At 36.6% G+C, this 14,090-nt stretch overlaps 1 protein-coding gene across 3 annotated transcripts; it reads right to left on the bottom strand.

Annotated features, from left to right (window-relative positions):
* Window positions 1–760: 760 nt before the first annotated feature.
* LOC131429625 (bifunctional lysine-specific demethylase and histidyl-hydroxylase NO66) lies at window positions 761–8,284 on the bottom strand. 3 transcript variants are annotated; one of them, XM_058593865.1, is made up of 3 exons: window positions 8,168–8,284; window positions 5,716–5,915; window positions 761–5,659 (listed from the first exon to the last, which is right to left on the bottom strand). In XM_058593865.1, exons 2-3 carry the CDS (start codon window positions 5,911–5,913, stop codon window positions 3,953–3,955), a joined length of 1,905 nt encoding a protein of 634 aa, XP_058449848.1. In that variant the 5' UTR covers window positions 5,914–5,915; window positions 8,168–8,284; the 3' UTR covers window positions 761–3,952. The 3 variants fall into 3 exon arrangements, with proteins under 3 accessions (XP_058449848.1, XP_058449847.1, XP_058449849.1); XM_058593864.1 differs by lacking the exon at window positions 8,168–8,284 and adding an exon at window positions 6,077–6,286; XM_058593866.1 differs by lacking the exon at window positions 8,168–8,284 and adding an exon at window positions 5,979–6,076.
* Between the last annotated feature and the right edge of the window lie 5,806 nt (window positions 8,285–14,090).

The following is a 14,090-nucleotide window of genomic DNA, read 5'->3' as shown; positions in this document are numbered from 1 at the left end:
TGGATTCCGAATCAGGTGCAACAACCGATTCCAAATAGGATCGGTTTGGAATCGGTTGTTGCCTCTGGTCTGATCGATTTTTTCTGGGAGTAAAAACCCACTATATCAGATCCGAATGGATTCCGAATCAGTTCCGAATCGGCGAGAAATTTTCATTCGGAATTCCATGTGGGAATCATGTGGAATTCCGAATCAATTCCAACTCCAGTGCAACCGATTCCGAATGAATTTCGCCTACAACCGGTTGATTCGGAAATCAATCGGAATTGAGTGAGAAGATGCGGACTGAATTGTCAATTCGTCTTCTTCTTCTTCTTTTCCGATTTTGCACGTTTTCGTGGTGATTTTCAGTTTATTTTTAAACGGAAACATTATATAACTGTATATACAAATTTAAATCTTCATGTTTTTCGGATATACAGAACTAGTAAATAACCAGTTCTTCTTAGAATCCCAACATAAATTGTTGAAATTCGCTGGAAATTAACAAAACGGCCTACCTTACTCAGCATCATCGATTCCTCTAGCCGGAGTGTTGTGAAATGGCCTAAGTCGCCTAAATTCTAAACTAACACATTCATAAAATGAGCGAATATTCAATGACATTTATAATGTCACTGTCAATCAGGTTGATCGAGCAGCCAACTCAGGCGAAAATTCTAGCACTGAACCGATCGAGCACTAAAAAACTCATGCAGTCGAGTGAGAATTCATTGCTCATTCCGTCATTTCGATAATGTGGGAATGGGCAACATAAACGAAATTAATAGTCAAGATGCAAACCCCGATATTCACCAGCGATATCCTGTACTTTTTCCGTCGGAATTGAACTATTTGAATCCGGGAAGCGGATGATCATTCGCTCGATGTTGTTTCTCTAGCAATCGATAAAAACATCTGATCCGTCAATTTGTATAAAGACGCAAATTCACTGAAAAAGCCGTTGTCGACGAAATTGTTGAAAAATTCAATTTCAATGACGGAGACTTGTAAGACTCTACCACGGAAACTTGTAAGGCAAGACTAATCAAGATGCATTCATTGACAATTTGGATAGGCAGCACAAATGGAATACATAGTCAGTTCGACGACACGACCAGGCACTCCGAAGAAAAATCTGCATTAAAGCTGTTCGCTAACGATTCACCGCCAGTTACCACAAATCTAGCGACCCCTTGTAAATGATAAAAATAATCTTCTCGAGCAACACTGTTTAAGTTGCTATGGACAAGTTACCAAGGAACCCCAAAACAAATAAACATGTTTTGAAAGCGGTGGAACAGTTCTATTAGTGTTAAACTTTGTCCAAATTAACCAGAAATGCATTTAAATGAACTCGATTTTCGGAATTTAATCGAAACTATGGATGAAACCAACGAACGAGGACAATGATCTGCTTCCAGCGATTCATCCGTACACTTTAACTGCTAGCTTTTCTGGACAGTAGGATTCGGTGTAATATGCCGGTGTCAAAATTGTTTTGTGTCGATTGATTGCGCAGCAGTGGAAACAGTATTTCACCTTGTTGGCCACTATTCGAGGATTACTAGTGGAATTCCACAAAGAAATCATTTTACCGTACGTTATGCAGGTACCGCAGAGCACTAGCCTCGCTCAGCTCGTTGTCGGTCATTTCCATGTCTTCCTCGTTGGTTTGCGCTGAGCTGTTATCACACAACGGTTTCAAGTCAGCAGTGAATTATGCATCCCAATGTCCCTAAGACCTGAATTTTGAACTTGGCTTTATAAAAGACATAACTCATACTCTTCAATTTTTACATTACGCTCGAGGCAGGTAAATCCATTAAAATGTTCCGTAATATAATAACCGATCTGAAATTTATTTTGTTTACATTCATCTTGCCTTCGATATGCAGTAACCATGGTTATGGTGACTGTTATTCAAAATCAATAAATATATCAACTTGTGATGCCAGTTTAAAAAAATTCACTAGCGTTTTCGATTTGACATTTCCAGTTACTGAGGGGTAGTTAAATTTACGATATAGTTTTGATAGACGAGTGGCAGGTCGTGTCGTCGGTCAGTTGAAAACCACTATACGATAATGTGTTTACTACAGAAATTCTGTTGATATGGTTAATATGAAGTGTTTTCAAACTTCACAATCGTCTAGTTAACTATGTTTAAAATTGTTTTATTGAAAATGCGTGACAATTTTATGCTCAGGTAGCAATAACTATTTCGCTTCTCAAATGTATCAAAGCTCGAGAACAATTTCACCTTACTTGAAAATGTGATTTAAAGTTGACAACCATTCTCAGAAAATCATAAATACAAATACTTACTGATTTTTTCTCATTGCATGTGTAGCCTTTTTAATCTATACAATCGTGTAGCCAACTATAGATTTATCAAATTTAATGCCATTTTTCATTGAAAAAAAAAAAAAAGAAAACCAGAGTTATTCCACGCCACCAGTGTTTTTAGATCAAAAACGCCATAACATTATTAATTATTCCGCTTGGTAATTTTCAAGGGCTTAGTATCGCCTGATTATTATTTGTGGTTTTGACTGTCACTGTCAGAATGACCATCACGCTTAGGAAAAGTTACTCAGAGTTTGAGTACTAGTTACTCATTTTCAAATGATACATGGAAACGTCAAAAATTGAGTAGTTATCATCAATGATATTGAGTAACTTCTACTTTAAATTTGAGTTTAACGCAAGAACTCGTTTTTTTGTCACTATTCGCAAGATCAGTCTAAAAGTTGTAATAACCATTTGTAGCAACAGGTTGTATTTTTTGTTAGTGAGATCGCGTGTTTCGAGGGTGAGTCGCTTAACACAAACGGTGTTGTGTCTGCAAAAACCGGAATGATAAACTCCGTGTTTTGCTTTAGAATGGAAACGAATATGCTCAAATGTCATTTATGAGGAATAAGTGTATGATTGGTGCCTGAGCATAACTGACATGTATGTTAATTTGCGATTGACACACAACTCCAAGCGACCACCACTTGATATAGTATTGAGTTCAATTACTTAATATTTTAATACAATACACTCAGAAAAGGAGCAATTTTTTTGCAAATTTGGTATATGTGAAATAAAATTTCACTCAAAATTTGAGTGATAGTTACTCTATTTTTGGTACACGTACAAATTAAGTATTACTCAGTAAATGAGTAGATTTTACCCAAATATCGTTTCCAGTGGAAGAACTCAAATTTGAGTAACTTTGGAGTTACTCTAAATTAGAGTTGTTCCACTTTTTCTGTAGATGAGTGAGATCTTACTCATTTTTGAGTAACTATTTTTAAGCGTGATGTCAGGAATGTCATAAATACAAACAGTTGTAGTCGTTTCTATCTAGTATTTCATACAATGGTCGTTGTTGCTATTTCAGCGTATGACCATGGAAAACAGGTCACTTTTTTTTCAGTGTGGAGTACTCTTTTTCAGGGTTGTTCCGCTTTTCGCAATGCGAGTAGCATCTTACTCATTCTTGTGTGACTTTTTTAAGGGTGTAAGAAAATCGCGCTAATATTGAGCACTTCAACACATTCACACGTGCACTGAAGTATAAAATTATGTAGTGGAGCTGAGATTATAAAAAGGGGGTTTCCTGTTTTATTGTCCTAAATGATCTCTATAAGATTTAAAAAATACGTGTTTGAAAAACGCTGATATTAACATCCTACTCCATTTTTTTCATCGAATGCTTTGTAATTTACTTAAAGAATTATGTTCAAAGTAGTAATTGTTTGATTTCTTAAGAATTAACTTAAAGGAATCTTAAACAAAACAAGTTGCTAAAATTTCTTTTAATTGAGCTGAGCTCGTTCGAAGAATACAAAGATATTTTAATGAAACGTTTTGTGATGAGGCTTACTGATGTCTAACAATCACTCGATCCACATTATAACGGACTAGTCTATGCGATGTATATCCGAAAATTATAAAAAAAAAAACGGAAAAAACACCTATCCTAGCCACTACTTACAACTATGAGACCTTTTTCCCACAAGCTTTTAGCGAACTCGATCTTATCTTCTACTGGCAAAGCATCGATACTAATCTCCTGGGGGTACACTTTGACCAGTAATTCAACACCCAGAGCTGCATCGTCGTCCACCTGCAGGTAGTTGGGCTCATATTCGTGATACTCTCGCGAGTTATCCGTATGATAGTATATGCGAAGTTTGTTTTCTTCACTAACTAGTCGAAGGATGTTCCGACGCAAAAGCCGAATGGTTGACTGCTCGGTAAACGGTACTCGATGCGAAACTGTACCGTCGGGTTTGTGAACGAAGTTAGTTCCATAGACCGTGTTTCGGGTCTCGTTATCACCTACAAGCGGAGGTAGCGCATCATGCTGAAAACGTTTGGCCATTTGATCTACCGCAGTGTCTATTGCCGCTTCGGAAAACACTTTATCGACGAGTTTCTTAATTCGGCTTACGAATTCTTTCCGTGTGGGCGTTTCATTGTCCGAAAAAACAATTCCAAAATGCTGATGAAGATCAAGTGGGATGCCTTGGCGTAGACTGAGATCATTTTCAGCAGCTTGTGCAAGAGCATGCGGAAAAAATAGTTCCAGGAAATCCGCCCAGCTATTTTTTTGATACACGCTCATAGTCACGTGAAGGGAATGGTGACCCGGCACGGTGCAAGCTTGATGAATAATTCCTCGAGGGAAATAAAGCAAATCACCAGGTTCCAAAATCACTTCTAAAATAGGCATCCCAATTTCTTCTTGATTGAAATTTGCAGAAGATACACGTGGTAATACTTCGTTCGTGCTTCGAGGACTGTACAGCTTCCAGTGCTTACGGCCTTCCACTTGTAGAACGAATGCTTCGATATCGTCGTAGTGTGGCGCAAATCCCTGACTGTTAGGCGGAGTTAGATAGAAATTCGCGCCTGTCATGCAGTGGAAAAACTCTTGCAGTTTGACATTCAGACTGTATATTCCGCGTAAATACGTCTGTGGATTGAGCATACGGATGCTGCAACCTTCCTCATAGAATGACCACATTTCCGGAGGCAAAACTCTTCCATCTGGATTATGAGTTTCTCTTTCACCTTCTCTATAAGACGTCACATCTATGTTTTTGGTATATTCAATATTATGTCTCCGGAGCATTTCATCAATTTTCGCTCGTGACACAAGTTCACTGTAATACGAGTTGTTGTTTCGTTGTACCAGCAATGGTTTCTTCTCCCAATAGTCAGTCATGAAATCAGATATAGAAACTGGATGAATAACCCAAGCGAATTTTTCTCGACCTTCCTCGACACTATCACTTGAATTGGTCTGAACTGCTCTCGACGGACCAGGAGTTACCGGTTCCCGTTTCACGGAGACCCGCGAAGGAGTAAAGTCGATAGGCAAAGGCATTGTGTGGTTGCGATTTTTTTTCGGTGACGTTGATTTCTGGGTAGTCGACGAAAAGTTATTAGAATTGTTCCGGAAAGATCCCGTATCGGGAGAAGTTTCAAGTAAAAGTTCCGAATGAATTCCACCATGAGCTTTAGAGTTGTTCAATGCATTGAGGCTCTTTCGTAGCTTTTGCTTGTGTTTTTTAACATCTTGCAATTTAATTTTTAATCCCAGCTTTTTTTTCTTTTTATTCTTTGGAGATGTATCGTTTTGTTGGGATTTATTGCTCTTAGTCGATGACTTCGAAGTATTCTATGAAAAGGGAAAATAAAGATGATAAACGTGCAGATAAAATAACAGCCAAGTACCTTAGCATTCTTATTTTTCGCAGGTGGTTCTGTCAGATCAATGGAAAGTGCCTGACCAAACTCCTCTATCTGCTCCTGAAGTACCCGTTCAATCATTTCCTGCTTACTAATAGATTTGTTCTTTTTGGCAGGTTTGACTTTAGAAGTATTTTTGCTAGTCCCTTCAGCCCGTGGAGTGTCGAATATCGAAGTACTCATTTCTATAAGCAAATTGTTTGTTTCAGTTGTAAATATCTTATATTTTATACAGATAAATGTTCAACCGAAAGGTGATTAATGCACTTGAAAATAAACTGTTATCAAAAGCAAAACTACCTAACCGCTACACAAACAATGTGCGATTTAAGAAAAACAAACCAACCTTGTTGCGTGAACGACGCTAAAAAATTACTCAATAAGTTGTTGTTGTTGTTATCGCACTTCCTAGAGGAACGGAGCCTCATTTTCACAGTTGGCTTAGACTTGGATCGTTTTTCACATAAAGCAGCGAGTATTTTCACGATGTAACACACATAGGTTACTACCAGAGAAGCCGGGTAAATTTTACTATTTGATTTTTTGCAAAAACTCGTGGAAATCTATAAAAAATATCTTCAGCACTTATAAGAAATACCTACGCAAATTTACAGACGTTCAGCCAATCTGGCATCTCTGTATGTGAGAGTTGTCATCAGAGATGCCAGATATTTTCATTGAAAATCTGTATTTCTCACCATAAATAATCTGTATTCATCTGTATTCACTAATCATATGAAATTTCTACAATAAAATGATAATGATTTCAATGGGTTATAGTTATAAAATAGTAGATTCAATGAGCATTTATTCTTCAAATCTTCGTAAGTCATTGTCGCACTCACAGGAATATTCAACGACGAAATGTAATAGTTCTTCCAACAACAACAATTGCATTGTAATTCCAAAAACTTATCTAGTTTGAAAATGTTGTGGAATTCCAACGTCCAATGTGCAACGTCATGTCAGGTCGTACAAGTCTCAGTCTGACAATAAAGTTCCTTGATACCACGACTTCCTTGAATATCAGATCAAATTATAATACAAATGTATTTTAGTGTTCACTACTTGGTTCTTCATCAAATATTTGCACAAAATATTTCCATTTTAATTTGTGATTTGTCCGTTGATTAATAAACTTTTACATCACCACTGCAATAAAATATTAATAGATAGCTCAGACGGAAAAGTTTGATTTTTTTCTTCCTTACATTTGGCGAAATCTGTATAAATCTGTATTAAGTTTAAGAAATCTGTATAAAATCTGTACTCTGTATTAAGTCTGTATGCGAATGTGAAAATCTGTATAATACAGATAAATCTGTATAAATGGCATTTCTGGTTGTCATTTTTATCGTGCATGCATAAATGAAGACGAACATTGGAGAAGGTCCTATCGGCAAATCATAGTTTCATAATTCATAAGCGGCCCTTACACGATCATTAAAAGTGTCATTACTAAAAAGTAATGGCACTTTTAATGATCGTGTAAGATCTACGAGTTCACTAATGACACGAGTAATGAATATCTGAATATCTTTAGAACTATACGCGAAAACATGGCAAAGTGTAGATTTAAATTGATAATATTTCATTAACCTAAACGTTTCAATGGCAAATCAAATTTATTTTCAGCTAAACGAAAATAAAAATATTGCTATTGCTATTACTAGCGGACCTTACACTATCATTAAAAGTGTCATTACTAAAAAATAATGTCATTTTTATGAACGTGTAATGGTGCAGTAATGACGAGATTTCTATCAAATTTGAAATACATCATTAAAAATGACAATAATAATGCTCGTGTAAGGGCCGCTACTGGAGTAGTTACAAATACTCAACATTAATAATGAACGTGTAATGCTAAAAAGTAATGATGTACAGTAATGCAGTAATGACGTACAGTAATGCAGTAATGATGTACAGTAATGCAGTAATGACGAGCAGAAGTGTCATTACTTAGTAATGACACTTTTAATGATCGTGTAAGGGCCGCTATAAAATCCCACACGGCATCTCATTCAAGTCAGTCTATAAAACAAACCCGCTTACGTTCGGGACAGAAGAAACCAAGTTCAGTATTGTGTAGTGAACAATAGAACGACCTCTAAATAAGTGAACTAAACGAACAAAAGCTGACACGAAAGAATACAATTGTTGTTGACTTCAGGCAGTGCAAAATTCGACCTTCGATACGAGAACTTGTAGGTTTGCTTAAGGAGCAAATGCATCTTGATATTAAACGTGTGCATTTACTTCAATGTAATTAGACCAATAATGTTATTTATATCCAGTTCAATAAAGAGTTGGATGCAAATCAATTCGCTAAAGGCAATAATAATGTGCACTATGCAGAGCATGAAAATATCAAGTACAACATTCCAGTATATATGAAATAGTGCTTTGTTACGCATGCGCTTGAGGAGGCCTATACCTTCTTATGTGACATTCGGTCAGGATACCCGTAAAGAAATAAACCATGGATTTTACAGCATAAACAATTGATTCACGATTTGATATATGGGTTACAATACGTTTTATTGTATCTTGACAAACTATTTTTCATTTCCAACGATTCAATATATTGTTTCTACTATTCTACAATTGAATTTATTGTACACGTGGTGTTACAAACTATTATGATTCGGAATAAAAGTACACGCGTACGTGACAAAGTATAGTTTATTTATGCTCTCTCTTCTTCATCCGTGCTCCCAGTTTTCAGGATCATAACATATCTCCCTTATTGAATTTAAATAAAACGGAAGTATTTCAAATAACAATTGATTTTAACTAAGACTATAATCATCGTATCGTTTGGGTCTCATTATCTGCCGGTTCGGTCTTCCCGCTCTCGTAGGTTCGTGGTCGACTCTGTGAATCCAATAAGGTTGTTGTAGTTGTACCGACTTGCGTATCGCTGTTGACCATAGAATGGCGAATCAGTGGTTTCACGTGTGATGTGTTGCGTTTATAACACACCCCGTCGCTGTTTTGCAATATCAGACTATTTCCGCATCGTTCAACTACTTTTGCGGGAGTAGGTAAAAATCTTGACGAAAGCTTGTTTTGTGGTAACATGTTCTTCGGTAACACCTCATCTCCTACGGATACCGATGATTCCTTAGCGCCGACTCTTTCGTCTCTTTACACTTTTGCCTGGTATTTCATAGTTTGATCTCGATCACGTAATTCATAGTCATCCAGAACTTGCGTTTGGAAGTGAGGAATCAAATCTCGGAATCTTCTTCCGAACATGAGTTGTGCCGGTGGAACGCCTGTTACCGAATGTGGGGTCACAGAGTACATATACAGATACTCTTGTAATGCTATTTTCCAATCACTGCTTTGTTGTTTGCTTATTTTCGGAACTTTCAAAATTGATCGGTTTTGGCGCTCTACTTCACCGTTTGCGCTGGGATAGTATGGTGTTGTGTGTGTGAGTTTGATGCCGTAATCATTGCAATAATCTTTTATCTCTTCGCTTGAAAAGTTTCTCGCATTATCGAATGTTAGGATCAATGGGAGACCCATCCTAGTGAAGGTGCTCATTAAAAATCTAATTACGTCACCTGATGTAGTTCGGGTCATCGGTTCTGCCAAAACAAACCGACTATAGAGATCGATTAATACGAATACGTAGCTGTTATCAGGTAAAGGCCCAAGAAAGTCTCCTGACAAGTGAACCCAGGGTGCAGCTGGCAAGTCTCGAATGCATAAAGGCTCAGGTTTTTCGAATGGTGCAACAAGTTGACAGTCGAAACACTCTCGGCATGTCTTATTTACGACAGCGTCCATCAGAAGTGTGCGATTCTTTGCGTTGCAGTATCCGAGATGTTTAGGATTAGCCAGTGCAGATTTAATGTTTTTAAAATTTTGTCGCCGTTCTTTCGTCCATTCGAATTTTCTGTCATGGGATGCCATTTGTCGCAGGGCAGTTGATCTCTCCGACAGATTTGGAATGAACTTACCGACGTAGTTCACTAGGCCGAGGATGCTACGCATTTCAGTAGCATTTTTGGGGTACCTAAAAGATTGAATGGCACATATTTTATCGTTCATTGGTAAGATTCCTTTCTCGGATAAAGCATGTCCCATAAAATTTACGGATCTCTTCCCAAACTCGCACTTCTTGAGGTTCACTGTTATACCATGTTTCTCGAATCGACGTAGAACTAATTTCACTCTCACATCGTGTTCTTCCTTCGATTGTGCGTACACGAGGATATCATCGATAAATATTCATACACCATTTAAGCCCTTTAATATTCTTTCGATTTACCGCTGAAAAAATTCTGCGGCACAATTCATCCCGAACATCAGTCGTTTGTAACGATAATATGCGGTGGGAGTTACAAACGTAGTGATTTCACGAGACGCAGGGTGCAACTCAGTTTGGTGGAATGCTTTGACCAAATCAATCTTGGTGAAGTATTTGCAACCGTCCAGATGAGGCATTATTTCATCAAATGTAGGTATCGGGTGCCGCTCGGGAATAATGGCTTTGTTAGCCATACGCATGTCAACGCACAGACGTACACTTTTTCCTCCATCTTTTGGGGTCACTACTAAAGGTGATGCCCAAGTTATTTTCAACGGCACTGGTTCGATTATATCTTGTTGTAATAGGTCATTCAATTTTTCTTCAACTACGCCTTGTAACGGAATCGGTAAACGTCTACAAGGTTGTTGAACTGGGACTATAGATTTATCGATTTGCAGTTTCACCTGCAAATCCTTTATCTTTCCAACTTTCAGTGATTGTTCATTTGTAACGCGGAACACGTCTCCATGAATCTCCAAGATTCCCAACTCCAACGATGTATTTTTGCACAGTAGGTTTGCACCTACTTCGATGTTTACGACATACACCTCGTGGGTAACGCGTTTTGAACGGGTAGCTGTATCTGTTTTGAACGTTTTGTGGACCTTTAGCTTGCCGTCTCCGTAGACACGAAGAAATTCTCGTGATTTTGTTGCTTCGCTAAATTTACATCCATTCGCTTTCAGGTAGTGCCATGTTTTCCTGTTTATGACATTAACGTGCGCACCAGTGTCTACGATCCACCTTAATTTGACACCACCTGTACAACATGTCACCATGTCATGTTTGTTTCCGGTAGCGTAAATTTGTTGTACATCGTCATCGGTATCTTCACTGTTTGTACTATTGCAGCTCTCACCGACTTCTTCGCCTTCAGATCCATCCACTTGCCACACATTCTTTTTACTTCATACATTTCTTCCATCGAGTTCCGATAGACTCCGTGTTGGAGGTGTCAAACGGTAATAACGTTGATTTGCTGTTTTCCATCTTATTATTTATTTATTATTATTTTTTTACGCAACTACGGCGAAACACTTTCATTATTAATCCCTCGTTTTCCGGTTAGTTGTATCTGATCCGATCCGTTACCTTATAGGTTATGTTTAACTCCTCAGTCAAAACTTTCCCGGCTCTCGTCCGATTTGGAATTGAATCCCTGATAACGAATTTAATCACTGTCTTCTTACATTGACATTGTTTAGAACGAATTTAATCCGATTTTATCCGGTACGTGACAAAGTATACACTGAGCTAAATTTTCTTTTTCACATTATATGATATTCTAATGATTTTTCACTATTAGCATTTCCAATCATAGTTACAAGATGTGTTCAACATCATGTCAAATATATGAGATAATCTTATGAAACATAAAACTCTTCTCTCACGTTATTTTTACAGGATTTCCATATAACGAATGAAATTTCCAGTCTGAGTCAAATTTATTGGCGCGTCTTATAACCATTACTAGATATCCGAACAACATACATTGGAACAATTTATGAAGCGCATATTATATTCACTTCGAATTTATTTATATAGGTTCATATATACCATATGACCAGTTTTATAAAATTTATTTATATATATATATATATATATATATATATATATATATATATATATATATATATATATATATATATATATATATATATATATATATATATATATATATATATATATATATATATATATATATATATATATATATATAACTTTCAATGGAGGTCATACGAATAGCAGATAATTGCCAACTACTATACTTTTCTTTGAGGATTCAAGCTATACTAGTATTCCATTCGGTAAGGGAGCACCTCATGATATTTGCGAAAGAGAAGTGAGATCCCGAGACTGAAAATAAAACAATGAATCTTACTAGACAGATAGAGTAATGAAATGTACCGGATATATATTTCATGGTCCGTTAACGCATATCCTTGAACGAAGTTGGATGAGCTGTCTTGTCAGCGATTTAAAATTACATTGAGATGCGAAACTTCCTGAAAAAAATGGTCTGGAGCAGTTGATGACTATCGAGGACACAACTATTCACGACTTTCATCGGATTTCCATATAAATTATATGGGATATTTTTTTAGCTTTCATTATGATAACGTCCATTTAGATTTGACGTACACATTAAATAAAGATTATAAGTTTCCATATAATTTCTATGAATTATATTCTGCATATGATTCATATGACAAATTTAATGAATATAAAAAAGATTTTCATTTCAGTGTAGTTTATTTATGCTCTCTCTTCTTCATCCGTGCTCCCAGTTTTCAGGATAATAACACAAAACAATATGTAAACTGTACATTTTATTGTTTTCCAAGAAAACATGTATGAGAAAATTTTATGATTTGAATTGTTACTATACTTAACAACCTCTACCTTCTATTGTAAAAATCATTTTCACAATCAATTGAATAGTGTATAACAATACATTGAAATATTTTTCAATGGTCAAAGCAAAATTGTGGCAGGTTTTGTAACAGCAAATCGTATTGTTTTTCTACAATATTTTTTATTCGGGTACAAGAATCCCGTGCAAATCACTTGTTACCTATGACAATCAGATGGCCACATGTCAATATTGCCAAAAAGTTGTTCACTACGGTAAGCCATGTGATAAACTGGACAAGGAGACAACTACACCAAAGGACAACGGTACTTCTTTCACACCAACCCCAAGCAACCCCAGTACACCTGTGACAGTCACCAACAACAGTGAAGCATCCCCTTCAACGGAACCATCCAACGTATCCCCTATAGAACAAAGTACACCAGCTGCAGTTAACAACTTACCATCCAACCAACCAAGCAACAATGTACAACAAGACGCATCTACAACAACTAGCAACGAAACAACAATACGACCGATGCGATGAAAATGACGAGACGAACCGCGAACAAACTGCCCATCAATCCTCGCAGGAGGAAAATGGAAGCTCCTCTCCCCATAGAAAAAGGGTGACAACGAGATCCAATACAAAAAAAAATTATGTAAAAACTCAGCTAAATCGGCCACGTAAAGCTTGTACGCAAATAGGCCTGAATGAAATATCTTTTAAATATAAAAAAAAATCCCGCAAGGCCTTTTGGTCACCTGGGCAACCATGGCCACCAGGCGGCAACCAAAATTGATTCAGTGACGGCTGTCAAATCCACTTTGGTAAAAAATAGCCGCCTGTATCTTAGTTGAGCGTTTTCATCTTTTCATCTTCGCTGAAAATGTCAAAGATTTCGATGTGGCATATTTTACCCACTGGTAGCGTTTAGTCAGCCGTCTGGCAGCCATGCGTAGCAGGATATACATCTATATCATACACTGAGCTAAATTTTCTTTTTCACATTATATGATATTCTAATGATTTTGCACTATCAGCATTTCCAATAATAGTTACAAGATGTGTTCAACATCATGTCAAATATATGAGATAATCTTATGAAACATAAAACTCTTCTTAACGTTATTTTTACAGGATTTCCATATAACGAATGAAATTTCCAGTCTGAGTCAAATTGATTGGCGCGTCTTATAACCATTATTAGATATCCGCACAACATACATTGGAACAATTTATGAAGCGCATATTATATTCACTTCGATTTTATTTAGATAGGTTCATATATACCATATGACTAGTTTTATAAAATTATATATATATATATATATATATATATATATATATATATATATATATATATATATATATATATATATATATATATATATATATATATAACTTTCAATGGAGCTCATACGAATAGCAGATAATCGCCAACTACTACTTTTCTTTGAGGATTCAAGCTTTACTAGTATTCCGTTCGGTAAGGGAGCACCTCATGATATTCGCGAAAGAGAAGTGAGATCCCGAGACTGAAAATAAAAATGAATCTTACTTGACAGATAGAGTAATGAAATGTACCGGATATATATTTCATGGTCCGTTAACGCATATCCTTGAACGAAGTTGGTTGAGCTGTCTTGTCAGCGATTTAAAATTACATTGAGATGCGG

This window comes from Malaya genurostris, chromosome 2, assembly GCF_030247185.1.
Source record: "Malaya genurostris strain Urasoe2022 chromosome 2, Malgen_1.1, whole genome shotgun sequence".
Taxonomy (NCBI): domain Eukaryota; kingdom Metazoa; phylum Arthropoda; class Insecta; order Diptera; family Culicidae; genus Malaya; species Malaya genurostris.
This window is presented reverse-complemented; position numbering and strand designations above follow the sequence as displayed.

Coding starts and splice junctions, on each gene's coding strand:
- LOC131429625 (XM_058593864.1), bottom strand. CDS start 6,158: ATGAGGCTCCGTTCCTCTAGGAAGTGCGATAACAACAACAACAACTTA. Junction 5,916..6,076: donor AGCGTCGTTCACGCAACAAG/GTTGGTTTGTTT, acceptor ATTTGCTTATAG/AAATGAGTACTTCGATATTC. Junction 5,660..5,715: donor CGAAAAATAAGAATGCTAAG/GTACTTGGCTGT, acceptor CCCTTTTCATAG/AATACTTCGAAGTCATCGAC.